The sequence below is a fragment of the Melanerpes formicivorus genome, unplaced genomic scaffold (genome assembly GCF_026170545.1).
Source record: "Melanerpes formicivorus ecotype bairdi unplaced genomic scaffold, bMelFor1.0.p_v2 SCAF_135, whole genome shotgun sequence".
NCBI lineage: Eukaryota > Metazoa > Chordata > Aves > Piciformes > Picidae > Melanerpes > Melanerpes formicivorus.
In genome coordinates this window covers 657,108-685,086 of record NW_027142487.1, presented here as the reverse complement: position 1 = coordinate 685,086, position 27,979 = coordinate 657,108, and the positions used below count along the sequence as shown (strand labels likewise).

The window sequence follows — 27,979 nt, the reverse complement described above, 5'->3', positions numbered from 1 at the left end:
CCCCACCGTGCTGCCAGCCCTCAGAACCCAGGGTTGATCTAGCAAGAACCTCCTGGCCACATGCCCACAGACCAAGTGGTTTCCAAAGCTTTTATTGTGGATGGCAGAGCCAACGTGCCCAGGGCCCCAGGCTGCCACCCAGCAGGGCCCCAGGCTGCCACCCAGCAGGGCCCCAGGCTGCCACCCAGCAGGGCCCCAGGCAAGAGAGATCAGCAAGATTTATATGGAAGAATATTTAATCTGGTCAGGGAGGGGGAGAGGTCATCTGTGGGTTTCTCTCTTAAATATCTCTCTCTACTCCAGCAGGGTCCATTTCTCACCAGAACAGGTCTGATATAAATTAGAACAAAGGGAGGAGGTTGTGGTGGGGTGGCCACAGCCATCCCTGGACCATGAGAGCCATGAGCATCCCTGGGCCAAGGCAGCCATGAGACCCCTGAGCCACGAGAGCCATGAGCATCCCTGGACCACAGCAGCCACAAGAACCCTGGAGCACAGGAGCCATGAGGCCTCTGGACCACAGCAGCCCCAGGCAGCCCTGGAGCAGAGTGGCCATGAGACTCCTGGAGCACAGGAGCCATGAGGCCTCTGGACCACAGCAGCCCCAGGCAGCCCTGGAGCATAGCATCCAGGAGCATCCCTGGACCACAGGAACCTTGAGCCTCCCGGAGCACAGCGGCCACAGGCAGCCCCGGGCCACGGTCCCGGCTCTGGAGGCTGCCAGGCAGCCCAGGTGCCAGCACAGTGCCAAGCCCTTGGAGGGCTCAGTCCCACCCGAAGTCCTGCCCTGTCATCTGATAGAACTTCATGTTGAAGGGTCTGTAGAACTCCCGCAGGCGCTGCACCACCTGCAGGTCGATCCTGGGGTGGGGTCTGCCCTTGGACTTGCCCAGGCAGCGAGGCTTGCTGCTGCCCTCTGGCTTCTTCAGGCAGGGAAAGCCCTTGGTCTCGTTGAAGTAGAAGTGTTTGTCCGTCACCACCCTCTGGAGGCCCAGGAAGTCCTGGACACGAGCCACCTCCGCCGCGGGGTCGCTGACCAGCCTCTCCCCGCTGACGAAGAGGAACTTGGAGAGGGGGAAGTACTGCAGCCAGTTGTCCAGGTGCTTGGCGTAGATGCCGATGCGCACCGCGCTCCAGCCCGTGTCCACCAGCCCCGTGCTGAGGTTCTTGAAGGCCAGGGCCTGGAAGCTGGGGATGGAGGGGTTCTTGGAGAGGGTCTGTGTGTAGTCTGAGATGGCCCTGGTGACAGGGTTCCTCACCACCACGATCAGCTTCGTGTCCCGAGACATCTCGTAGATGCGCCGCGGAGCCTCCTTGGTCACAAAGTAGCTGGGGGTCTTCTCCATGGTGATCTGCCCCTCCAGGGTCCGTGGCATCAGGCTCCTGGGGGTGCAAAGGGACAGGCTCAGGGCTTCAGGCACAGCTACACCAACCTGATGAAGCAGCAGCACACTGCTCTGTGTCCAGGGAAGGGCACCAGAGCTGGGGAAGGGTCTGGAGAGCAGGGCTGGGGAGCTGAGGGAGCTGGGGGTGCTCAGCCTGGAGAAGAGGCTGAGGGAGACCTCACTGCTCTCTGCAGCTCCTGAGAGGAGGCTGCAGCCAGGTGGGGTTGGGCTCTTCCTCTCCCTGGTATCAGAAGAGGAAATGGCCTCAAGTTGTGCCAGGGGAAGTCTGCTTTGGCCACGAGGAACAATTTCTTTGCTGCCAGAGTGGTCATGGACTGAAACAGGCTGCCCAGGGAGGTGGTGGAGTCCCCATCCCTGGAGGTGTTCAAGGAAGTCTGGCCATGGCTCTTGGGGCCAGGGTTCAGTGGCCACAGAGGTGCTGGGCTGATGCTGGACTCAGGGATCTGCAAGGTCCCTCCAGCCCAACCCCTTCTATGGTTCTGTTATGCACAGCAGTGGGTGCTGGGCGCCATCAGGAGCAGGGCTTGCAGGTCCTGTGTCATCCCCAAAAGGGGAACAGGGGGCTGGGGGTGGGGGTGGGGAACCTCTTCTCCATTGCTACCAGAACCCCAAGAAGAGAGACAAAAAGCCCCAACAAAGGGGGTGCTGCTAGGGGGGAGAGCTCTCTGCAGGGCCACAGAGAGACTCTCTCAAGGAGCTCAGATGGGCAAGGGGACAAAACCAGCCAGGCCAGCCCAGCTTAGTGGTGCTGAGGGCTCCTCTCACCCGCCCCAGTCCAGCTCCGTCTGCCCAGGGGCACCCAGCGCCATCCGGCTGCGCCCCCAGGGGACCTCCCCGCTCAAAGCAGGGTGACAGGCAGCCCGGGACGGGGCTCAATAGGGGACAGAACCTTTTTTGTGTGCATGTAAAGCAGTTTGGAACCAGGAGAAGGGGACAGGGCTCGGGACAGATTTATCCTCTCCCCGCAGACACCCGGTACCACCCGGATCTGCATATGAATCACCCGGGGGCTTATCTCAGCCGGCCGGACAAGGCTGCCTTTGTGGCCGCACAGCAGCTATGAAGTTGTTAAACTGGAGCCAGGGATGGTAGAGTGGAAGGTACCGGCCCCTCGCAGGCGGCCAAAAGAGCAGCACCTTCGCTGGGCACCGGGAAAGGAGCAGCACCAGCGGGAGGATGTCAGCAGGGACAGGTCCAGCCTCGCCCCCCTGCTCCCAGCTCTCCCGAGCAGATCCTGGCTGCTGCAGGGTCCCCAAAGCGGGGCGGGGGGCATGCTGGGCAGCCGTGCTCACCCCCCAGCCCTGTCCCCTCCATCTCCTCCTCTTCCCAGGGGAGGCAGCAGGGCATCTGTTGAACCTCTGAGCAAGGGCCGGGGCTGACCTCAGCAGGCTGCGGTCCCCAGCGAGCCGCCCGGGAGCAAATTAGTCAATGTTCCTTTTGACTCCTCATTACCGTGCCGCCCCCCTCCTCACCCTCGCCGCCCCCCTCCTCACCCTCGCCGCCCCTTCAGAGCCGGCAGTGGGTCCTGCCAGCGCCTCCCCGAGCGGGCAGAGCCCCCGGGGCATTTTCCATCCCAGCCCTGCCTCCATCATTGTTTGGTTCTCCCAGCGATTCAAAACGATGTGGAAATGAGGCCAGGGCTTCCCAATCAGGGCTGCCCAGGAGCTAATTGGCTTTAAGCAGGGACCTGAATATGCTAATGCCGGCGGTAACGAGCCCGGGATGCGCCTGGAAGGGGCTCAGCGATCGCTGGCTCCGAGACACGTCAATTAACAGCAAGGAAGATAATTTATTAATGCTCCTTTGCACCCCCTTGGCCTTTGCTCCTAATTACAGCTTGATACATCAAACGTCCCCGAGGTTTGACGGCTCCTGACGCAGCTCCAGCCCCAGCTGCAGCATCCCTGAGCATTCCCTCCTGCCCCCCAGCAGCCTCTCACCAGGGCTGCAGCCTAGGACCACAGCTGGAGCCAAAGCAAAGGGGTCCTGCTGCAGCTCCCAAGCCAGAGCATCTGTGGGCAGCCCCAGACACCTCCTCCTGCCCCCAAGCAGCCCTTTGCCGGGGCCCAGGACAATGACTGCTGCAGCCTTGACCCCAGCTGGAGCACCCTGGGCAGCCTCAAGCATCTCCTCCTGCCCAGGAGCATCCTCTCACCAAGGGCAAGAGCTCAGGACCACCCCTGGGAGGTCTCCAGCTAAGCAAAAGGAGCCCAGAGCTCTCCTGCTGTGCAGAGTGGGGTCCCTGGGCTGGGATTCATCCAGGTCAGGCTGCAGAGCAGATGGGCTTGGGGGTACCACCAGCCAGGGCTGCTTCCCAGGGGGTGCCCACAGACCCTTCCTGAGGGGTTCCCTCACCAGCTGCAGAGCCTGGCTGCTCCCTGGCTGGAAGGCAGGAGGCCAGCAGCAGTGGGGGCTGCTGGGGGGCTCTGGGAATGGCTGGGAAGGTTTGTGTGGGACGTGGGAGAGGTGGAGCTAGGGGCAGGGGAGAAGCTGGAGCCAGCACTGGCAGTCCTGATGGGGTGGCTGCTCTCACACCCAGCCACTAACCCTGCCAGCAGCTGGCACCACTGGGGAGAGCAGGCCTGCTCTGCCAGCTGCCCAAGCCTCTGGGCAGCCCCAGCTCCTGGCCAGCAAGGTGAGAGGATGTTCCCCCTCCCCAGCACCACGGGGCAGCTACAGCCCTCTGCTCCTGCTTCCTCCCCCAGCAGCATTTGCATCCCCATCCTGCTCATGTTTATGGCTGGGGGTTGCAATTATAGAGCTGCTGGAGGCCCTGAAGGCTTTTTCTATGCATGGTTATTCCAGAGGGGTCGTGAGGGCCAAAGGGCTCCTGCTGAATGCACAGAGCAGCATCTGATTAAGAGGGGCAGAGAGCAGAGCTAATAAGGACTCAGCTCCTCAGAGGAGGCTGCCTGGGCTCTGCCACCATCCATGGGGTTCAGAGCTGCTCCCTCCTCACTCTGCTCCACTCTAGAGCTGTGCTGCATGGGTCCCCCCAAAACCAAAGCTGAACTCCCTGTTGATGCCTGCCATGGGCACAGCACAGCCACCATCAGGTCCCCCCCATGCTCTGGCTGGAGGTGGTGTCCCTTAGCCAAGGCACAAAGCCATCACCACCCCAGGAGCTCTGCTCACCACCCATGGCTGCAGCAGTGAGCATCCCAGGACGTGGCCTGGGAGCTGCCCCATCCCTGGCGCCATCCCAGGCCAGGCTGGTTGGGGCTGTGAGCAGCCTGCTCTGGCTGGGGCTGGCCCTGCTGGCTGCAGGGGGGGCAGACTGGCAGAGCTTGAAAGGTCTCTTCCCACCCTGACCAGTCTGGGAGTCTGTGACACTTGGTACCCCCAGAGCTCCCCCAGTGACAGGGCAAGAGGGACAGGGACAGGCACAGTCCCACCCACAGCCCTCAGCTGCAGGAGGAGGACCCAAATCCAAACCAAGCTCAGGTTCCCAGGAGCAGCCTCTCCCTCCTGTGCTTTGTGCAGCCCCCAGCCCTGCTGCTGGGGTTGGAGCAGCTGAGAAGCAGCACAGCCTGGGGCAGCTCCCCCAGGCAGCAGGGGCTGGCACATGCCCAGCCGCGGGGGGTGCTGTGCTGGGGGTGTAGGGGGAGGGCAGGGCTGCCAGGGGCACACCAGTGCCTCCCCTGCCCGCTGGAATGAAGTCTGTCTGCCCAGCAGCAATCAGAAACCCTCCCCCGGCAGCTCCCTCCCCCCCCCAGCTCCCTCCCCCCCGCAGCTCCCCCCCAGCTCCCTCCCCCTGCCCGGCCGGCCCGGGGCCGTGGGGCAGCCCGTGGCAGGTGTCTTGCCTGCGCCCCAGGTCAGTGGAGGGCTGTGATCTCCAAAGGACCCTCCCCAGCAGCGAGGATGTAGCCAGGCTGCAGCAGCTTGCAGATGAAGGAGCAGCAGACTGGAGATGATTTATGCAGGAATGGAAGGGTTCAGCTCCCCCGGGCAGCGCCTCGGCACTGTCAGCCTTCATTGCACACAATTAAAGGGGCTGGTGGCCCTGGCTCACCGTGGGCCTCCTCCCTCCCAGGGCAATGCAATTCAGCCAAACCGACCCCCCCAGGCCCCCCTGCCAAGCCCCAGGGCAGTCCCTCCAGCCCACGGTAGCCTGTGCAGGGGACCTGCAAACTCGGTGCAGGAGTGGCCTGGGCAGCTGCTCCGGCTCCATGCTCTGCCCAGGGCGGAGGGATGGAGACACAGTGGGGGATGCTCAGGGCTGGGGCCTCCCCTTGCCTCACAGAGCATCCAAGAGCATCCAGTCCAACCCTCAGTCCACCCCCTGGCCCCAGGGGCCATGGCCACCCCTTGCTTGAAACCTCCAGGGCTGAGGACTCCACCACCCCCCTGGGCAGCCTCTGCCAGTCCCTGACCTCTCTGGCAGCAAAGAAATTGTTCCTCATACCCAACCTAACCCTCCCCTGGTGCAGCTTGGGATGAGCCCCAGCCTCACTCCAGCCTTCCTCCAGGGAGGTGCAGGGAGCTATGAGGTCTCCTCTCAATTTCCTTTCCTCCAGGCTGCACACCCCCAGCCCCCTCAGCTGCTCCTCCCCAGCCCTGTGCTCCAGACCCTTCCCCAGCTCTGTTGCCCTTCTCTGGACCCTCTCCAGCCCCCAAAGCCCTTCCTGGAGCCAGTGGCCCAAGGCTGAACCCAGGATCCAAGGTGCAGCCTCACCAGTGCCTGGTCCAGGGGCAGGATCTCTCCCCTGCTCCTGCTGGCCAGACTAGTGCTGATCCAGGCCAGGATGCTGGTGGCCTTCCTGGCCACCTAAGCTCACTGCTGGGGTTGTCTTCAGAGAGCTGTCCACCACCAGCCCCAGGTCTTTTTCTGCCAGCAGCCACCCAGCCCCTCTGCCCCAAGCCTGGAGCTCTGCTGTCTTTCACTGATCCCCTCTGGGGCTGCTCTCCTCCAGGTTCTCAGCCCCAGAGCTCTCAGCCTTTGCTCCTCCCAGGGGGGCTCCAGGCCCCTCAGCACCTCCACAGCCTCCCCTGGGCTCTCTCCAGCAGTTCTCTGTCTCTCCTGAACCGGGGAGCCCAGAACTGGCCCCAGGACTCCAGCTGTGGCCTCACCAGGGCAGAGTAGAGGGGGAGGAGAATCTCTCTCAACCTGCTGGTCACAGTCCTCTGAATGCACCTAGGAGACCCTTGGCCTCTTCCACATGGGGACACCTGGGTGGCTTGTGGGGAGCTTGCTGTCCACCAGCACTCCCAGATCCTGCTCCACAGAGCTGAGCTCCCCACAGGGGCTGCAGCATCTGCTGCTTCTGGGAGGAAACAGAGTTCTCTGCAACTTTGCAGGTGCCTGCAGGGCCCTGGGTGGCTGCACTGCAGCCCCAGCCATGCTGAGAAGCTCTGAGGCTCACTTTGAGGCAAAATCCCCCAGTACTGTAAGTGCCTCCATCCCCTTGCTCCCCACACCATGCCCTGCCCCATGCCCTGGAGTCCCAGCCCACAGCAGTGCCAGCCTGAGCCACAAGCTCTCAGCTCATTAGCTCAGACTAATTAGTCAGGACCCACACTTCCCTCCATCCTGATGGCTTCCTGTGCTTGGCTGGCTGGTGGGGTGCAGGTGATGAGCATCCCCAGCAGCTCTGCCCATCCCATCCCATCCCATCCCTGCCCCAGGGAGGCTGCCTGGGCAGGAGCCCTGCAGGGGACACCCTGGTGCCAGCCCTGCCACAGGTGCAGGAGCAGCAGGAGCCCACATGGAGGAGGGAGAAAGGAGGAGGAAAGGAGGAGGAAAGGAGGAGGAAAGGAGGAGGAAAGGAGGAGGAAAGGAGGAGGAAAGGAGGAGGAAAGGAGGAGGAAAGGAGGAGGAAAGGAGGAGGAAAGGAGCACTCCACACATGCCTGCCAGAGCCAGGCCCTCCTGCTGGCCAGCAGCTGCTTTGATTTGCTCAGCAGATGCTGGGGGGGGAGGGAGACAACTCCCCAGGGGCAGGAATCATTTCAGTGGAGCTGTGCTTATTTGATCTCAGTATGGGGCTGGCTCCTCCACCTCGCCCAGGCCCAGCCCAGCCCCTGGCAGAGCAGGGGGAAGGAGCTGCTGGGCTCTCCAGATGGTCACCTGGAGGCCACCACTGCTGCCAGGGTTGGTTGCTCCTCTCCTTCTTGTGCTGCAGGGACAGCAGAGCCCTGGCTGCAGCCTGCACCCTGCCCCATCCACTCCTTCCTGCACAGCTAGCCCACCAGGGTGGGGGGCTGAAGAAGGGACACCCCAACCCCCCAGCAGCTTGCAGGGAAGAGAAGAGATCCTTCCAGCCTCATCTCCAAGCCCTTTGTAACTTTTCCTCCTCTTCTAAACAGGAAACAAATGAAGGGAGAAAGCTTTGCACTTTGTGGCTGCTGCACAGGAGCTGGGATCAGGAGATGGCAAAGGCCACCAGGTGCTGCTGGCATCATCCAGGGGCAGATGCTCTGAGCCATGATTTGGCCATCATGAGCCAAGACAAACCCAGCAGAGGTTACCTCAGCAGCAGGGGCTGGCTCTCCCCTCTCAGTGAGGGGGAGCAGGCAGAGGGGAGAGCTGGCCCTGGAGAATCCTGGGATGGTTTGGGCTGGAAGGGACATTAAAGATCCAGCTCCAAATCCCTGCCAGGGGCAGGGGCTCCCCCCACCAGCTCAGGTTGCTCAAAGCCTCATCCAGCCTGGCCTGGAGCACTCGGGGATGGGACATCCACAGTGCCTTTGGGCAGAATGCTGCTGGCAGGAGGGAAGGAAGCCAAAGCTGGAGCTGAAATGAGAGAGGCTTCCCCCTGCAGCTGGACAGCAAGGCCCAGAGGCTGCCCAACAGCTTCCAGGCAGAGGCAGACCCTGCCCCCTGCCTCCCCCTCCCCAGAGCTCAGCACAGCCCTCACCAGCCCACATCCTGTGTCTCCCCAGGCTCTGCCAGGGTGCTCCTGCTGTGGTGGTCACCTCCTCTGCTCCTGGCTGGGGTCCCCCCCAGAGCAGCTCCTGGCTCTGCAGGGTCCCTGCTAGGTGTGGCAGCCCCCAGCTGGAGCAGCTCTGCCCTGCCCACCTCCAGCAGGGCCAGGGCAGGGTTGGGCAGGGTTGAGCCCTCTCATGCTGCCCTGGCAAATGCATCCAGCTTGCTGCAGCAGCAGGCAGGATTCCCCATCTGGCTCAGATTTGGAACAGCCTGGGGGAAGATGGGAAACAAATTCAGCTTTTTTCCTCATTTCCTGGGGAAAAGGCAGAGCCAGGCTGTGCCCCAGAGCACAGCAAGCATGGGAGCCTCCTCTGCTGGCACTGCCCACGCTGCTCTGTGCCATCCCAGCCTGTGGCATGTGCCCAAACACCAGCCAGAGCCAGGGGTGAGAGAGGAGCCCCCAGGCAGAGCTCAGCCCTGGGGCTGTCCCTCCCAAGCTGCTCAGCCACCTCCACACTCTGCAGGACTCCCCAGCCTGCAGCCCACCCCAGCAGAGCCAAGCACAGAATCACTCAGGTTGGAAAAGCTCTCTGAGCTCAAGCCCCACAGCAGCCCCACACCACCCTGCCACCAAACCCTGTCCCCAGGGCTGGGGACTCCCTGGGCAGCCTGTGCCAGCCCCTGACCACTCTGGCAGCAAAGAACTTCCTCCTTGTGGCCAACCTAACCCTCCCCTGGTGCAACCTGGGACCTTTTCCTCTTGCCCTGCCCCTTGTTCCCTGGGAGAAGAGACCAACCCCAGCCTCACTCCAACCTCTTTTGGCTGTAGGGAGCCCCAAGGTCTCTCCTCAGCCTCCTCTGCAGGTGAGGGAGAAGCCTTCAAGCGACCTGGACAAGGTTTTGGGATGCTGGGAGCTGCTGCTGGGCATCCAGTGGGGTCCTCCCCTCCCCTCATGCTGGGGTTCAGCTGGTCCCCTGGCAGGGGGAGGCTGTGGGAGGGCTACAAACATTGCTGCTTCTGCAGCTCTGAAGAGGCCACAGAGCCCTGGGAGGGCTTGGAGGAGGTCACCACTCCCCTGGAGGGGTTTCAAAGCTGTGGGGATGTGGTGCTGAGGGCCATGGTTTAGTGGTGCCCTGGCAGTGCTGGGCTGAGGCTTGGACTGGATGACCTTCAAGGTCTCTTCCAAGCCAAACTGCTCCATGGTTCTGGGCTCGTGCCCAGGCTGAGCCCTTGGCAGCTTCCAGCTCCCCATCAGCACTGGGTGAGCCCCAGGCTCCCTCCACAAGCCTGGCAGGTTCAGGTTGATGATGCCAAGACCACTGCTCCATCCTCCCCTCCCTCCCTGCAGCAGGAGCAGCTGGGGATCCCCTGCCAGAGCAGCTCTGCCCTGCAGGAGCCAGGCTGTGAGGCAGGAGAGCTGCTGGTGGGACAGGGCTGCTTGGGGCTATTGCTATCCTGGCTTCCTAAGGAAATGTGGCTTAAGCAATCACACTGTCTGTCTGTCTGTCTGTCTGCCTGCCCCCCCAGCTGTCTGCCCACCTCCCCCCAGCCCCTCTCAGCCCACAGCCCTTTCTAGGCAGATTCAGTGGAGGACAAGGATCAGAGGTAGGAAGTTTTCACATTCCAGTGAAAAGCTGTGGCCAGGCAGTGGCTGGGACCCAAACCACTGTCCTCAGCTCAGGGCAAGGCAACCCCAGCACAGCCCAGACCCCAGCAGCACTCTCCACCCCAGCTCCATGCATCCAAGCCCCAAGGAGATTGCTCTGGTGGGCTTCAAGCTCTCCAGGTCCTGCTCAGCACCAGGGTCTTTGGGTGGCCAAGGAAAGAGAACTCCTTGTGTGTACAACACCCAGGGTCAGGCTGGATGGAACTCTGAGCAACCTGCTCTGGTTGGGGCTGTCCCTGCTGGCTGCAGGAGGTGGACTGGATGAGCTTGAAAGGTCCTTTCCAACCCAGACCAGTCTGGAAGTCCTCCAGAGCTCCCCCAGTGACAGGGCAAGAGGGACAGGCACAGTCCCACCCACAGCCCTCAGCTGCAGCAAAGCCAAGCTCAGGTTCCCAGGAGCAGCCTCTCCCTCCTGTGCTTTGTGCAGCCCCCAGCCCTGCTGCTGGGGTTGGAGCAGCTGAGAAGCAGCACAGCCTGGGGCAGCTCCCCCAGGCAGCAGGGGCTGGCACATGCCCAGCCGCGGGGGGTGCTGTGCTGGGGGTGCAGGGGGAGGGCAGGGCTGCCAGGGGCACACCAGTGCCTCCCCTGCCCTCCCAAATGAAGTTATTTTCCCTCCTTATTGGGAAAAGTTTAGATGAGAAACCCTGTTGGGTAAAACATTCAGCTCCTCCCAGCCCTGAGAGCTCAGCAGAAACCCCTGGGAAGCTTTGCTCCCAGGTCCCTGCTGGCAATTGGATGGTTTAAGGTCAGTTAAACTTAATGATTCACTCAAGAGTTTCTTTCAGGTCCTTGCATATTTCTAGCAGATTTCCACCACCTCCAGCTCCAGCTCCAGCCTGACTGTGTTACAGAAAGCCCTTTCCCCACCACCACCTTTTTAACCCTCCTGAAAAGAAGAAGGGGAAAAGAAAAAGAGTTGTCAAAAGGAAAGATCCTGACCAGAAACAGCTCCTGGAGCCTTAAAAGCTGACAGAGTTTGTCCTTGCTACCAGCACACACTGACACCACCCCCAGGCCCCACATCCCTCCACTCTCCCAGGGCTGAATGGAGCTGTGCTAGGAAAGAGAAGAGAATTAACCCACTTTGGGTTTCTTGTTGCCAATCCATTCCCCTCCAAACCCTTTTGTTCCACCTCCTTTCCACTGTGCAATGAAAGCAAACAACCAACCAAGGCAGCTTCTAAGGCCTGCCCCTTGCCCTGCTCTGGGGTCACCTTAGCACTTCCAGCTCAGCCTACCTGCAGCCTGTGCTCCTGCCATGCCTGTGCCAGCCCAAGGCACCAGGCAGGCACTTGGGGCTGGTTGGGTTTCAATAAAGAACACCCAGAAGGAAATGTGGTGCTGGGCTCTGGGTGTTCCACAGCAGCTCTGGAAGCAGCACACCAGCCCAGAGCAGGCTGCTCAGAGCCCTCTCCAGCCTCACCTTGAACAGCTCCAGGCAGGGAGCCTCAACCACCTCCCTGGGCAACCTGCTGCAGTGCTCCAGCAGCCTCCTGGGGCACAACTTGTTCCTCACCTCCAATCCCAATCTGCTCTGCTCTCATTTCAAACCATTGCCTCTGCTCCTGGCCCTGCAGCCCTTTGGGAGCAGTCCCTCTGCAGCCTTCCTGCAGCCCTTCAGGTCCTGGCAGGCTGCTGTGAGCTCTGCCTGGAGCCTTCTCCCCTCCAGGCTGGATGAGCTCTTGGGCAGCCTGGGCTGGTGGGAGGTGTCCCTGCCCATGGCAGGGGGCTGGAGCTGGAGGAGCTTTGAGCTCCCTTCCAACTGAAGCCATTCTAAGGTTCTGTGGGGCACACTGACCTTGGCTGAGTGTTCCTCTTCCACGAGGCTCCTCCAAAGTCCACCCTTCAAGCAGGAACAGCCTCTTGGAGATTACAGCAGAGCAAGGAGTGAATTATGTTTAATTACTCATTGTCCAGGCTCTTAAGTTTCAGCCCAAATGCTCCCAGATGTGGTGGGATCTGTGTCAAAGCCCCAGTGCCTGCCTGGATATTTCCTCTGTTGCTATCTGTGGTGTGAGGGTCAGAGACAGGGCTCTGGAGGCAGATGTTCCAAATCTTTCCTGCTCTTACCATCAACCTTTTAATCATGCCATAAATCATCAGGCACTTCTCAGGTGACCACATAATTGCCCATTTGTGTATCTCAGCAAGCTGCTCTGGACTCTTCCTCCTTGCTTGCCAGCAGAGGAGAACCTGCTGAGAGCAATCTCTGGGCCCTTGTGTGTCCCAGCTCCCCTTCCAGCAGCCGGCTCCTGGCATCTGTGCTTCAGCTGCACCGTGGCAGCATGAGGACAAGGCAAGGAGCTGAGGCAAGGAGATGAAAAGAAGGTCTGGGAGGGTCTGTTCCCAATGTGAACCCTTTGATTGCAGCAGAAAAAAGATGGAAACTCACTGGAGGCAAAGGAATTCATTAAGGGGAGAATAAAGGAGCATCAGTCTGCTGCAGCCCTGGCAGCAGTCCCCAGGCTGCTGTGGAAGTGGCCACAGTGGAACTTGTTCTGTGTCCAGCAGCCAGTGCAAGGACAGGGCCTTGCTGCAGAGGCTGCAGCAAAGGGCTGCAAGGATGCTGAGGGCACTGCAGCAGCTCCCTGGCGAGGAAAGGCTGAGAGCCCTGGGGCTGTTTAGGCTGGAGGAGAGAGCCTGAGGGGGATCTGATCAGTGCTGATCAATACTTACAGGGTGGGTGTCAGCAGGATGGGACCAGGCTTTGCTCAGTGGTGCCCAGTGACAGGGCAAGGGGCAAGGAGCACAAAGTGCAGCATCAGGAGTTCCATCCAAAGATGAGGAGGAACCTCTGTAACTGAAGGGTGGCAGAGCCCTGGGCAGAGAGGTGCTGAGTCTCCATCTCTGCAGGCATTCCAAACCCACCTGGATGTGTCCCTGGGTGCCCTGCCCTGGGTGCCCCTGCCCTGGCAGGGGTTGGACTTGATCTCCAGAGGTCCCTTCCAGCCCCTACTGTGCTGGAATTCTGAGACCCCATCCCTGGAGACATTCAGGCTCAAAGCTGATGAGGCCCTGAGCAGCCTGATCTAGCTGGGGATGTCCCTGCTCACTACAGGGGGTTGGAGAGATGGCCTTGGAAAGTCTGCCACCCTGCCCCTGCCCTGGCACCCTGCCCCTGCCCTGGCACCCTGCCCAGCACCCTACCACTGCCCCAGCACCCTGCCCCTACCCCAGCACCCTACCCCTACCCCAGCACCCTGCCCCAGCACCCTGCCTCTACCCCAGCACCCTGCCCCTGCCCCAGCACCCTGCCCAGCACCCTGCCCCTGCCCCAGCACCCTGCCCAGCACCCTGCCACCTTCTGCTTTAAAGGTTTGCCTCCAGACCCCGAAGGGAAGGAGGTTTCTGCAGCAGTTTGGTCTCTTCAGGACCCCACACCACAACCCCGAACTGAACTGCCACTAACTGCTTTCCAGCTGATCCCCTGTGGCCTTCAGCCCCTGCTGGAGTCACCATCCCTCACCGTGCCGCCGGCAGGCGCTTGGGAAGAGGCTCCAGGTGGTGTCAGCACTCTCCAGGGAGAGGTTTTGTGTAACTACCTGCAGCTGATCACAGCTCACTTTGGGGGGCTTTCCCCACACACGTGCCCCAAAGCTGGGGGTCTCTTGTCTTCAGGAGCTGCTTGCTCCAAGCTAGACCTGAAACTCTTCCTGTCTCATGGCTCAACCCCCCCTCAAGTCTCTTGGGATTCACAACATGGTCAGAAGAGTTCCCACCCCTGCTCCCTGCCCAGGTTTGTGTTCAGCTGCCAAGTGAGGGGCAAGGTCTCTCTCCAAGGGCACCCAGCTGAGCCTGGGGAGGTTCCACAGACAGATTTCTTTCCAGAGGGCACTGCTCACCCTTCCTCTCCACATGGCTCCAACTCCAGCCCAGCAGAGGGATGGAGCCTGGGGACATCAGCTGTGTGCCTCACTGGCCCATGATGTCATGCAGCCAGAAACCCCCTGGTGACAAGGTGACACCTCCAGGCAACTCCCTGAGCCCTGATACAGGTGCTGACAGGAGGCTCCCACAGCTGCACACAGCTGGAGCTGGGAGGTCACTAAACCCTGGCAGGATTTGAGCCTTAATTTGCCTTTGTTTTGAGACTGAGAGGAGGTCCAAGGGCTGATGCAGAGCGCTGCCATCCTTCAGCAAACCTCCTCCTCCTCACCAGCTCAGCATAAGTGACAAGTGACAGCCCCCCCAGCCTGCTCTGCCTGGGAGAGACTTTCATGGGCACTGAGTCCAACCCTACCCAGCACTGCCAGGGCACCACCACACCGTGGCCCTCAGCACCACATCTCCACAGCTCTGAAACCCCTCCAGGGATGGAGACTGCACCACTGCCCTGGGCCAGGCCTGGAAAACCTTTTTGGGGAAGAAATTGTTCCTCATGTCCAACCTGAACCTGCCCTGGTGCAGCCTGAGGCTGTTTCTTGTCCCTTTGCTTCTTCCTAGGCAGAAGAGACCAACCCCACCTGGCTCCAGCCTCCTCTCATGGAGCTGTAGAGAGCAAGGAGGTCTCCCCTCGGGCTCCTTTGCTCCAGTTTCCCTCAGCTGCTCCTCCCCAGACCTGTGCTCCAGACCCTTCCCAAGCATGGCTGCAGAGGCAGAACCCCAGGAGATCCTGCTGGGGGAGGGCAGGCTGCTGCCCACCCTCACCTGGCTGCTTGCCTGGAGCAGGACAGCAGGATGCTGCCACCAGCACCCCCAGCACCGCGGTGAGACCCTCACCTCCAGCCCGTGCCCTGCTCCAGCAGCTGCTCAGCCCCCCGCGGGGCCGGGGACAGTTTGCTCTCCTCTCCTTCCGGCGGCGCCCGGCCCCTGCCCGACAGCTCCTTTGTGCGGGGCCGGCGGTGACAGCCGCGCACCGCTCGGGGGGCAGCGGAGCGGATGCAGGTTGTCACGCTTGGGTCTCTGACGCCGCAGGGGCTCCCTCCCTCCCCCCGGCCCCGGCTTTTCACGGAGACAAACGATCTCTTCCCTCGACAAAACCGAAATGCTCAGCCCAAAGTACTTGGCAGCAGCCCCCTGACATTCTTCTCATGGCTGCGCGGCTGAGGAGCATCATTTGAGGAGACATAAAAGCAGCCCTGCGGAGGCAGCGCCCGATGGCTCTAGCGGGAGAATAATCCCTGCCCCCGCCCCGGCTCCGCGTCCTGCCGGGCTGCTGCTCGCAGCAATGGAGCTGGCAGGTCCCAGACAGCCAGGTCTGAGTGACTGGGGAAGGTTCTGCCCAGCCACCACCCACCCAGCGCGCCCCAGCGAGCGACCACCACACCAGGGCTGTGCTAGCTGGGGTCCAGCGGTGCCCTCACACTGAATCCCCACAATCCAGCATGGTGTTGGTTGCCAAGCACCTTGGAGCTCACCCAGTCCAAGCCCTGCTCCAGCAGGGCACCCCCAGCAGCTTGCCCAGGGGCACAGTGCCCAGGGGGGGTTGGAAGCTCTCCAGAGAAGACTCCACAACCTCTCTGGGCAGCCTGCTCCAGGCCTCCAGCAGCCTCACAACAAAGAAGTTTCTCCTCCTGCTCAGATGGAACCTCCTGGGTGCCAGTTTGTGCCCCCTGCCCCTTGTGCTGTCCCTGGGCACCACTGAGCAGAGCCTGGCCCCAGCCTCTTGCCCCCCAGCCTTTAGCTCTTGCTGAGCATTGCTCAGCTCCCCTCTGGGGCTGCTCTTCTGCAGGCTCTCAGCACCAGGGCTCTCTCTCTCAGCCTTTGCTGCTCCTAGAGCTGCTCCAGGCCCCTCAGCATCTCTGTAGCCTCCCCTGGACTCTCTCCAGCAGTTCCCTGCCTCACTTGAACTGGATGCAGTACTCCAGATGTGACCACCCTGGGGCAGAGCAGAGGAGCAGGAGAGCCTCCCTCAGCCTGCTGCCCATGCTGCTCTCCATACCCCCAGCACACCTTTGGCCTTCTTGGCCAGGAGGGCACCTTGCTGGCTCATGGGCAACCTGCTGTCCCCCAGCTCCTTCCCTGCAGAGCTGCTTTCAGGCAGTTCCCAGTCCTGCCCCCTGCCCCTATTGACAAGTGGCACTGATGAGGGCCTGCAGTGACAAGCTGCTGATCAATGGCACTGCTGGAGCCCCCTCCCTGCTCCTGGTAATTGGAGGATTTCTTTCCCTTCCACTCTTGTTGACCTTTCCTCCCTGGCAGGGCACCCCTGGGGCTGAGCTGTCTCTCGGAATTTCTGGGGGGTGCTGGGTGGCACAGGAGCAGGCACAGGGTGTGAGGGAGGTGGAGGCAGGGGGGAGCTCTGGGACACCAGCAGCCAAGCTCAAGAATGGGGAAAATAAACTGAAATAATCTGAGTTGGGGCTGCAGAGGTGGCAGAGAGCTCTTGAGACAGCAGAGAGCTCTTGAGACAGCAGAGAGCTCTTGAGACAGCAGAGAGCCAGGGCTCAGCTCCCAGAGCCCACCCTCACTGTGCCAGGGTTTGCTCAGGGGATTGGTATCAGCTGGGGGTTGCTCTGGGGGCTTGATTTCACCCACAGCAAGCAGAGACTGCTTGTGGAGGATCCATCCTGCCCTCGGCTGGGTGCTGGGGTGGGGAGCAGCATGGGGCAGTCAGCCAGCCCTGCCCACATCCCCAGGAGTCTGATTTGGGATGCTGAGGGCTCTGGAGCAGCTGGGAGATTGGGGGGAGCTGGGGGGGGTTGCAGGAGGAGCTGCTCCAGCCCCCTTTGAGCAGCACCACACAGCAGCAGGCAGGAGGAAGCATGATGTGGGCTCCAGGGATGGGACCTGTCACTTTTCTTGTCCCTTCCTATCAATCACAGGCACCAACCACAATGCAGAGCTCAGGAGGGCAGCAGCCAGCTCAGCAGCCCAGAGGATGAGACCTGGCAGGCAAAGAACCACAGAATTGTTCCAGCTGAAGAGAGCCTCTGAGAGCATCAGGTCCAACCCAGCACCACCAGGGCCACCAAACCTTGTCCCACTGGGCCATGGCCACCCAGCTCTTGCACACCTCCAGGCATGGGGACTCCACCACCTCCCTGGGCAGCCTGTGCCAGTCCCTGACCACTCTGGCAGTGAATTGTTCCTCGTGGCCAAGCTAACCCTGCCCTGGTGCAACCTGAGGCCCTTTCCTCTCATCCTGTCACTTGTTCCTTGGGGGAGAGACCAACCCCAGCCTCACTCCAAACCTCCTCTCAGGGAGTTACAGAAAGCTTTAAGGTCTCTGCTCAGGCTCCTCCATTCTTCATCCCAGCTTGAGGAGCACCTCCTGCACAGCCACCTGTGCCCACAGGCACTCTGGAGGTGCCCAGGCAGACACCCTGCGGGCAGTGAGCCTTCCCCCTGGCAAGGGAGTCGGAGGTCACATCCTGATTCTGCCCAGACTAATGAGTGGAGATGGCTGAAGGAGGCCTGTGACAAGTGACTCTGTTAATGGGATCCTCTCCTGCCCCTGATCAATGCTCTGTGTTAAAATGCACAGCGAGCTGAGCCGCCTGCCTCACCCCAGTGCTGTGGGGCTGCTGCCCGGGCTGGGAGGGAGGGAGGGAGGGAGGGAGGAGACCTCTCCTGCTGTGTTCCTGCTGGGCTGGAGGCTTTCTTCAGCAGAGCAGGGCTGCTTCTACCAAATGCCTCCCAGGAGGAGCCCAGCAGCACATTGCCCAAGTGCTGCTCCTCCCACCTTGGGCACCACAACCGTTCCTGTGCTGGGGTTTCCGTGGCTCAGGCAGGGCAGGGCTGCTGCAGCTGCCTCTAGAAGCTGATTCCAGGCATTTCACCTCCTGCTTCTCAACCCCATAGTTATAATCACCCCAGATTTCTGCAGTCATAGCCTCAAGGAATTGTTGGGGTTGGGAAAGACCCCCAAGACCCCCCAGCCCAACACCACCCTGGCCACTGAACCATGTCCCCAGGTGCCACGGCCACAGGAGCAGAGGTGGTGCTGGTGCCAGCACTTTGCATGCTCCAGGGCACCAGTGCCACCCAGCAGCCCCAAGGCAAGCAGTGCATTGTGTCCCTGGCTCTGGAGCACCTTGGCTGTGGCAAAGCCTGGGATCTCTGCAGGCAGAGCCATCCATAAATGCCAAGGTTGGGCATTTTCCAGCCCTGGCTGTGGGGATCACTGGCTGGGTCACACTCAGTCCTCCAGGCACGCTGCCTCTGTGCCCTGGTTGCCACCCCAGTGCCCTGGTTGCCACCCCAGTGCCCTGCCCCACTGCAGTACTCCCCATTTGCATTCCAAACACCTCTGCAGCCCCAGTGGCTCTCTCAGGAGCTGCATGAAGAGTTCTGAAGACTGCTGGGAGCTGTCTCAGGGCAGAGGGGAGAAGGTGAACGCAAAGGAGCTGCTGTGGATTTCCCTCCTGGGACCATCCCCAGCAGAGGGGAGCATGCAAAGCCTCATGCCCTGAGCACCAACAGGAGGACCTCAGACTCTGCTAAGGGGGTGAGCTCCAGCCCAGCCCAGATGAGTTTTCCCTCCCCCAGCCCAGGACATGCAGTGCCAGACGATGGCAGAGCCTCAGCACCTCACTGGGGTGGTGAGGACCAGACCTGCACTTCTCTGGCCTCTCAAGGCAGCTGCAGAAGGCTGTGTTGTGCTTCTGGTGAGCCAGCACTGAGCATCAGCCATTTCCCTGGCACAGAGCAGAGCTGCCCACCCCACCTCGTGCCTGGGCACTAGCATGGACAAGCTCAGGGTGAGACAACCTGCTGGGGAGATGCCAGCTGGCTCCTGCCAGCCCTGACTTGTGAGAGCAATGCACCACATCCCCCAGAGCCCCACAGGCCCCCATCAGTGTCTCCAAATCAAGCCTCCTACAGCCTCATCTCAAACCAGGGCCTGGCCATCCAGCCTGCACCCCACACCTCCCAGGCTTTCCACCAAGTGCTTTTCAAAGACCTGGAGAAATGCCCCCAGCACATCCCCCTGCCCCTCACTCTGCTGCATTCCTAACACACCACCAGGGAGGTGTGGTGGGAGGTGCAGAGGGAGAAGCCAAGAGCTCTGCTGGCTGCTCCAACACCCATCCTCAGGTAGAGGAGGTGCCCAAGGAGAGCAGAAGAGCCTGGCATGGCTCTGTGCCACAGGCAGGGCTCAGAGGTGGGGGCAGCCAGGCCTGCTTCATTTGCTTAGTGCTGGGGCGGGGGGTCTGGAGCATCCTGGTCTCCCCCTTGGTCCTCCCTGAAAGGCTGAAATACAGCCTGAGAGCAAGGGCAGGAACTAAGCTGAGGTCAGAGAACCACAGAATTGTCCTGGTTGGAAAAGACCTCTAAGAGAGGTCCAACCCCCAGCCCAACCCCCCCATGGCCACCAAACCCTGGCCCCAGGTGCCATGGCCACAGCTTCTGGAACACCTCCAGGCATGGGGACTCCACCACCTCCCTGGGCAGCCTGTGCCAGGCCCTGACCACTCCTGCAGCAAAGAAATTCTTCCTTATCTCCAGCCTAAGCCTCCCCTGGCACAATTCCAGGCCAGTTCCTCTCCTTCTATCACCTGAGACCAGGGAGAAGAGACCAACTCCCACCTGGCTCCAGCCTTCCTTCAGGGAGCAAGGAGCTCTCCCTCAGCCTCCTCTCCAGGCTGAACACCCCCAGCTCCCTCAGCTGCTCCTCCCCAGCCCTGCTCTCCAGACCCTTCTCCAGCTTCATTGCCCTTCTCTGGCCCTGCTCCAGCCCCAGAATGTCCTTCTTGGAGCAAAGGGCCCAAAACTGACCCCAGGATTCGAGGTGCAGCCTCAGCAGTGCTCAGGACGAGGAGAGAGTCCCAGCCCTGATCCTGCTGTCTGTGCAGGGATCCAGCTGTGGGGGAAGCAAACCACCTTGAGGTGCTCCAGCTGGTGAGCAGCTGATGCCAGCCTGGCCAAGCCCCCTTGGCGATGCCAGACCCTGGGATGTGTGGCAGGGGCCAGCGGGCTGGGGCTGCCCCAGCTCCCGCAGCTCTTGCTGCAGGGCAGAGCAGGCTCCTGCAGGGGATGGGCACAGCCCTCCGACAGCAGCCGGCTCCCTAAGCAGGAGGATTTCCACAGCCCTTTGAAAAGCCATTTAGAGCTAAGTCCTGGTATTAAACCTGGCCTTTCATTACTCAGCTTTGCAATCTCTGCCCCGGCCTGTTCCAGCAGAAAGTTTCTTTCAAAGGTCAGGAAGAAGCTTTTAAGCATATTTGCCAATTAACTGCCGGCTCCCCCGCCCCGCCCCGACCTGCGCTGCCCACTTCCCGCTCAGGGGAGGGCAATTACTGTTTTATAAACAAGCTTTGAACTCCTTTCAGGAATAGTCTCTCCCTGCATAAAAGCCCCCTCTAAATCCACCAGCCTTTTCCACCTTCTCTCACTGTCTGCAGCTAAAAATAAGCTGAGGAAGGGGGAAAAAAAAAAACCCAACCCAAACCTCTACCCAAGCATCCCAGCCACCAAGAGCAAACTCCCAAACTCTCTTTTAGTCTGGGATTGATTGTCCCCCCCAGGTCCTCAAGGATTCAGCTAACAGGAACCCTGCAGCTTTTGCTGCTATTTGTAACCTCCTCATGATATCTGACATCATTTCTGGGCCCCGAGCTCCAAGGAGACATTGGAGGGATGGAGCAGGTCCAGAGAAGGGCAACAGAGCTGGGGAAGGGTCCCCAGCAGGGCTGGGGGGGAGCAGCTGAGGGAGCTGGGGGGGTTCAGCCTGGAGCAGAGGAGGCTGAGGGAGACCTCACTGCTCTCTGCAGCTCCCTGAGAGGAGGCTGCAGCCAGGGGGGGGGTTGGTTTCTTCTCCTTAGTCCCAGGTGATAAAAGGAGAGGGAATGGACTGAAACTGTGCCAGGGGAGGTTCAGGATAGAGATTAAGAACAACTTCCTTGCTGCCAGAGTGGTCAGGGACTGGCAGAGGCTGCCCAGGGGGGTGGTGGAGTCCCCATCCCTGGAGGTGTTCAAGGAAGGTGTGGCCATGGTCCCTGGGGCCAGGGTTTGGTGGCCATGGGGGTGTGGGGGTGATGATCCCAGAGGCCTTTTCCAGCCCCAACAATTCGATGGAGTTATGGTTTCAGTTCTGTGGAAGAGGCAGAAGCCTCTCCCTGGGGTTTCATTTCTGAGGAGCACAACTGAAAGGCCAAAGTGTTTTCCAAAGGTATTGATGCACATCATATTGATCACTTTTAAGCCAGCTCCATGATTTCTACATGCCCAGCTTTATGGATTTATCTTCTTACCTATACAGATTGGACCAGATGGTCCTTGAGGTCCCTCCCAACCTGGTGCTCCATCATGGGAGCACTCTGCTCTAGTGGGAGGTGTCCCTGGCACAGGGCGTGGAACTGGGTGATCTTTGAGGTCCTTTCCAACCCAAACCATTCTGATGTGGGCTTGCTGGAAACCCTTCAGGGACTCAGGTTACTCCTGCACACCCCGGTGCACAGCCTGTGCACAGAGCCAGCATTTATGGAAGAGGCAGCAGCACAGAAATCCTTCCCCAGCCTGGAAGCCCTTGGCTCGTTCCACTCCACAAATCACAGCTCTGCATCCCAAGCCCTCACAGCCAGCACCAACAGGCAGCTTTAATCACTTAGCAGCCTGATGCTATCTACAGAACACCACACAGAGAAACCCGGCTCGGCTTTGCCTTGCAGCTGAGCTGGGCTTAAAGTTTACCCTCCCAAACCTGCTTGGATCAGCAAGAAGCCTTTCAGGAGGGCTTCGGGTGGAGAACAAAACTCCGGAGCTGCCACATGGGAGGGAGGAGAAAGCACCAGCAGGGATTTGGGGGCAGGAGGGCCAAGTCGTGCTCTTTGCCCCACTGCAGACTCAGTACTTCCCCCCAAAAATCAGGCAGGCAGAGGCTCTCTCTCTGCCCTCCGTCACATCTCCCCAGGAGCCCTTTAAACGGTTTCAAATGTTAATTCCTCGGCGTGGCAGTAAAAGCTATTTTTAATCCCACGTGAAAGCAGTTTGCAGCAGACCAAACTCCACACGTCCTGCAGACTGCTTGCTCGGGATGGGTGCTGCTGTGGGTGGGGAGCAGGGCAGTGGGGGCACATCCTCGTGGGGAGACCTGGCTGGCTGCTCTGGGGACACACACCGCACCTAGACCCCGTCCTAAGTGTGAGGCTGGGACTAAAACCTTGCATAAACAGGCAGTGGTAAAGATGGAGCCCCTCTAGGCATGGAGACATCTTTGCTGTCTCGACAGCAAGCCCAAAGCAGTAAGCATTAAAGCCTCAAAATACCTTCTTCCCAGTTACAGAATCAGGTTGCCTGCCCCCCCCTTTCCCCCTTTTATTTTCCTCTTGTGCATGTTAGGATTTCTTTTCCAAACAAGTTGGGGGTGAAAGCAGGAAAAGCGATACAGGAAGGCTCTATTTTGTTGTAGTGGAAGTTAAGAAAGTCAAACAGGAGGAGATTGTGAGGCAGCGAACCCAAGAAGCAGGCTGCAGGAGCCGAGTTCCTGCAGAGGCACCAAGCCGAACAAGGGCTGCTCTGAGGCGCGGAGCTGAAACGCGAGGCCATCGGCGGGAGATTAGCTGCTGTCAATGAATAAAGATAACGTCCCGGAGCAGGTCCGGGTGCATCGCCATCTGACTCCTGGCAAAGAGCCTTTTGTGTTTTTTTCCCACCTATGTGTTTGGTTAGAGGAGGCTGTGAAAAGCTCTCCCTGGAAAGGGAGAGGAGCTGGGTGCCAAAATGCAGCCTGAGGTAGCTGAAAGCCTCGGGTTGTATTCAGCGGCTTTGGGCTATAGAGTGTCTTGATCTGGCTGTTCAATCACAACACACACGAAAAAAACCCACCAAAAAAAACCCCAAAGCCCCTCAAGGCATCACTCAGCTCTACTTTTCAGCTGCCAATAACCCTCCCAGCAAAAGTCAAAAGAGCAGCGCCAAAGCCGCGTCCTTTCCCTGCCGCTCAAAGGCTTTGGGGCTGCGAGGTTGGGAGATAACAAAGTCTGGCTCAAGAAATCCTGGATGCCTTTCAAGAACATTATTAGCTCCCATGAATGGGTTGGAGGGAGGGAAAGAGGGGGGGAAGGCACTCCAAATACATGGCATGTAGCAACTCACTGCTAACCATTCCCCCCCTTCCCTGGGCACCCACAGATGCTCCCAAGCTGGGACCCCCACCCCCCTTCCCACCCCAGTATCATTTCATTCATGCACCCAAGAGCAGTGTAATGCATGAGGAGCCACAGGAAAAGTTCCTCCCCCCGCAGGCAAAAAAAGGGGAGCTACAATCAAAAGCTAAACTCAGCCTCTGGGAGAGTTCGGAGCCCTGGTTCAGCTCTGCAGTGCTGGAGGCTGCTCGGTGGTGATGCTGTGCAGGGCTCCAGCCCAGCCTCTCCCCCAGAAGCTTTGCCCAAGGAACCACCCCAAACCATTGTCTTTTTCACTCTTTCTATCCCAGGCTGTGAGGAAAGAAGGAATTCTGCACAGTTCCCCCAAACTCCCCTGTGCACCATCACCCAGGGCATGGTTCACAGAGCACAACCCCAGCAGCTGCCTTCTCACAGCCGCTCAGGGATGTGAGAGTGCTTGGAAGCCTTGGCCCAGCCCCATTCCTGGGCAACTCTGCTGCAGAGAAGCAGGAAGAGGAGATGGGAAAGAGGGACTCAGCTCATGGATCACAGGAGGAAAGAGAAGAGAGAGGGAAAGCGACACACTGAGCTGGTGTCACTCCGTCAGGGGATGGGGAGAAGGAAACTTGTAGAGCTCTGCTCTCCCAAACTCTCCCTCATGCAAGGCAGAGACCCTTCCCTGCACCACCCTCCTGCTCCAAAGCCACCACTATTCCAAATGTCTCCATCCCTTTTCTCACCAGCACTGCTGAGTCTGCACTGAATCAGAGTACCAGGCAGATGGAGTGGTTTGAAGCTCTGAGGAACATCAGGTGGCTGGGTGGGAATCCAGCTCTGGCAACCAAAAGGGGAGCAACTCCTGCACAGATCTCAGCTACAGCCCTGAAGCATCACCCACAGAGCAGCATCAGCCCCACCTGCACAGGCACTGTAGGGCAGAGGACTATGGCATTGGTTTGGTTGGAGCAGACCTCTGGGATCATCCAGCCCAACCATCACAGCACCACCACCACGGCCACTAAACCCTGTGCTCGAGTGTCACACCACACAACCATTGAATACCTCCAGGGCTGGTGACTCCACCACCTCCCTGGGCATATGCAAACCTCTTGAGCCCCCCAGCTCTGCACCTGGCCTGCAGGCAGGTGCTGCTCTGCAGCCACAGTGGGGCTACACCTCGCACCCCACAGGCTCAGTCTCTCTCAGCTCACACAGAGGGCAGGGCTCTGTGGCTCTGTGAGCTGGCCCTGTGCTGCCATCCTGAGAGCATCTCTGCACACCTTGGTGATGAAGCTCTAAAGATCAACAGCAAACATCTCAGATTCCATTAATTTCTTCCTCTGTGCCTTCACCTACATCCCATAAAGCAGACAGACAGACACCTCCTCCCTGGAGGTGTTGAAGGCCAGGCTGGATGAGGCCTTGAGCAGCCTGGGCTGGTGGGAGGTGTCCCTGCCTATGGCAGGGTGTTGCAGCTGGATGAGCTTTAAGGTCCCTTCCTTAAACTTAGGCCATTCTCTGGTGACCCACAGACAGACCCACAGACAGGACACTGCATGGCAGGAGCAGAGCAGGCACTCCAGCATCCCCCTGCTGTCGCTTGAGATTGTGGCTTTCAAGCAGCAGCAAGTGCCAAAAGCAAACACAAAACCAAAGCAGTGTTTTCCTTGGGGATAAAAATGTCACCTGGGGCTGGGATCCTCCAGCAGGTAATTTATGCTGCAGCCTACAAAAGCTGTTTAATCTTCTTATAATTAGCTAAACCTGTAGTGACTCAAAGAATTCTACCTGAGTTTGTTGCTGCTTTGGCAGAAGGTTTTTTGTTTCACACGCAAAAGGAACTGCTCAAAAAGGTGGTGGGGGGAGGAAGGGGGGGAGGAAGTCTTTAGGCCATTTCAGATTTAAACAGAATCAAAGAATCCTTTGGGCTGGGAAAGGTCTTGAAGCCCAAGTCCAAGCCCTGAATACAACAGCCAGCAATAAATGCTCCTGGTCAGTGACTCACATTACAGCGTGAACTACCCAGCAGGTACTCCACAGCATCAGCCACACCAGCAGCAACTCCTCCTCCAGCAGCAGAGTCACAACAGGACTGAGCTACGAGCACCAAAAGAGTTCTCTGATGACATTGCCAAGGGAGTTGGAGTTTTCTTTCTCCAGGTTTACTCAAGACAAGCTGCGACCCACAGGTGCCTTCAGGCCGAATATCTTGGCGTGAGACCCACTCGGTGTCATTTTGGTTTCCCAGCAAGTTCAACTATCTTAAAAATGTTTATACCACTCTGAGATATTCATTGGGAAAAGCTGGGGTTTGGTCCAGCTTCTTTTTCCTTTCCTTTCCTTTCCTCCACTCCAGCACCCCCCAGCTTCGAGCATTTAGCTCCGTCTGGCTTTCCCGCGATAAAGATCCCTTGGTGTAGTGAGGGCTTGGTAAGAAGACAAAACAAGAGGCAAGGAGAAGAGGAAACTAAGGAGGAGAGTTGTGTGTGTGATTGGAAACACACTTCACACACAGCTGAGGCAAAGCATCTACTGATTTCCACACCCCCCCCCCCCAAAGAGGAAGCAACTTCTCAGCGCAGGGAAGGCTGCAGCCTGCTCTGCCGAACCCCTTCCCCGCCCCTTGCCTCCAAATTCACCAGAACCAGCTGCAGAACCACCTTAGAACATCTCCCTGGTCCCAGGCCAGGCTCCCCACGAGCTCTTACAGAGCACTGAAAACTCCCAACACAGCAATCCAACCCCGAGATTGATTTCCCCTGCTCTCGCTGTGGTCCGAGCCTGCCAGCGTCTCGCCGGGCTCGGGCCAGCGAGATGAAAACCTTCAATCTTTCCAGGCTTTAATTATCTGCTCACAGTCATTAAACTCCCATTTGGCCAAGGGAGATCCAGCCTGGAATCCACATCCCAAGGAAAAAACAAAGATTAGCTCTCGCGGTTATTGTTGATGGTTGGACTCGGTGACCTTAGAGGCTGAAACAGTTCCCTGAGTCCCTGGGTTTAGAGCAGGGCAGCTACAGAGGGAGCTGAGAGATGACCTGAAGAGGTCTGCTCCAATCGAAACGATTCTGTGGTTCTAGAGGGCTACAAAGGGAGCTGAGAGATGAGCCAATAAATCGTGGTGGGATGCGTGCAGCCAGAAGTGTGACTTACTGCCTTGGAAGGTGCCTTAAGAAAATAAGTGGAGCGGCCAGATGTAGGCTCTCCGAGCTGCAACTCCGGGGTTCGATTACCGCTAAGAATGACCCTTCCCAGGGAAGGCACCGGGCTCCCCGGTGCTCCTTTCGGCCGCGGCAGACGCGATCTCAACGTTACCGCCGCCGCCGCCCCGGCCGTCAGGAAGCAGGAGGAGCGCGGCAGAAACTCAGTATTCCCGCGGGGCTCGGGGAGCAGGGAAGGACAGGGAGAGCTGCTCCCTTTATTATTTTCAGATGTTTCCCCAAGAACACCGCAGAGCTTTGAGAAATCCACACATTTGGATTCTCTTCAAACTCCCCGAGCAGATTCCTTCCCTTGCCTCCGAGGGACTCGGCGCTCCTGACGTTCCCGGCTCGGTTTGGCCCAGCCCTGCCGGGGCTGGCCGGGAGATGGGGGTTTAATAGACACCACATGCACGGTAGCTGCTCTTCCGAATGCTTTATGGCCTGAAGAGTTCAATCCCACTGAAACCCTCAGAACTGAACAACTCCCCCCCCCCCCCCCCCCCCCCCCAATCAATACAGCTCTGCCCTTTGCCACAAACCCACCGGAGGGACCCAGAGCTATCGTCCCACCCTTCCCCTCACCGGTGCGAGTCAGGAGCCGTCCCCACCAGCCAAGCTCCTTTCATTTCTGTAAGTCTCTCAAATTAAATAATTCCTCGAGGAGCCCAGGCAGAAGGGGAAGCAGCGGGAAAAGAGCATTAAAGGTTAAAACTACAAATAATGGGGGGAGGGAGGGGGAAATTCTGCTGCGGGCCACCTGTCCTCAGCGGGCTGGGACCTGGGGACAGGGGAACACACAAGGGGGAAAAGGGAGATGGGGATCTGGGGACAGGGGAGACGTGAGGGACATGGGGACAGGAGAGATGGAGGGGAAAAGGGGAAGGCGGTGGGAAAAGGGGAACACCGGGACATGCAGAGACACGGGTGGGTATGGAGACCCGGAGGACAAGGGGACACGAGCAACGAGAGGACAGCAGGACGGAGGAACAAGGACATGGAAGCACAAGGAGCAGAGGGGACACAGAGGAGAGGATGGACGAGGGAGGACATGGGGTTCATGCAGAAGAAGGGGGACACGGGGGACACAAAGGGGTAGGGAGGAGGCCGGGGGACACAGCGACAGGGAGGACACAGAGACAGGGGCGGGGGACGACACACAGGACCAGAGCGATGCAGGGACCAGCTCCTACCTCTCCCAACTTCAGCAGCTGCCTCTCCAAACCGGCCACCAGACCCTGAGCGGGCACGGGCCCGGAGCTGCTCCCGCCCGAGCTCTCTGCACCTCCAGCTCTGCTCCCATCGAACCCCTGCCCCTCACTCATCCTCCTCCATCCCCTTAGCCCCCCCACTAAACCCCCATTTATCCCCTCCAGGGACCTGCGCGTTGCAGAACAACCTGATCACGACCGCGGGAGGCAATTGACACAACTTGGGGCTGAACGACCGGAGCCACCCCCCAGACCATCCCATCCTTACCTGTACCATCGCAGTCCCTTCTCATAGCACCTATCGAAAAAGTGGGGCTCAGCACCCACCGCCCGCACCCCGGGGTGCGCCCGCAGGAACTCCAGCAGCGCTCGGGTCCCACCTTTCTTCACCCCTACGATGATAGCTTGGGGGAATCTTCTGCTTCCTCCTGACACCCCCGGGTCCCCCCCGGGGACACCCAGCCCCATTTCGGAGCCGTCGGGGAGAGCGGTGGGAGGCGGCAGCAGCAGGGTGGGGGGCAGCGGCTCGCAAGGTCCCGGCAGGCAGTAGAAGAAGTAGGTGAAGAAGAAGATCATGGTGAGGAGCAACGAGGCGCGGCGGCCCCCGACGGGTCCCACCAGCCGCCCGCTACATCCCAT

At 59.6% G+C, this 27,979-nt stretch overlaps 1 protein-coding gene across 1 annotated transcript; it reads right to left on the bottom strand.

Moving 5' to 3' along the window:
- Nucleotides 1-169: 169 nt before the first annotated feature.
- On the bottom strand, nt 170-27,979 carry LOC137456726 (heparan sulfate glucosamine 3-O-sulfotransferase 6-like). Its single transcript, XM_068168316.1, has 2 exons — nt 27,609-27,979; nt 170-1,383 (listed from the first exon to the last, which is right to left on the bottom strand). Exons 1-2 carry the CDS (start codon nt 27,977-27,979, stop codon nt 765-767), a joined length of 990 nt encoding a protein of 329 aa, XP_068024417.1. The 3' UTR covers nt 170-764.

Bases quoted from the DNA above. Each gene is read 5' to 3' on its own strand.
- LOC137456726 (XM_068168316.1), bottom strand. From the start codon at position 27,979: ATGGGATGTAGCGGGCGGCTGGTGGGACCCGTCGGGGGCCGCCGCGCC. The intron at 1,384-27,608 runs GTAAGGATGGGA...TTGCACCCCCAG, and splicing joins AAGGGACTGCGATGGTACAG to GAGCCTGATGCCACGGACCC.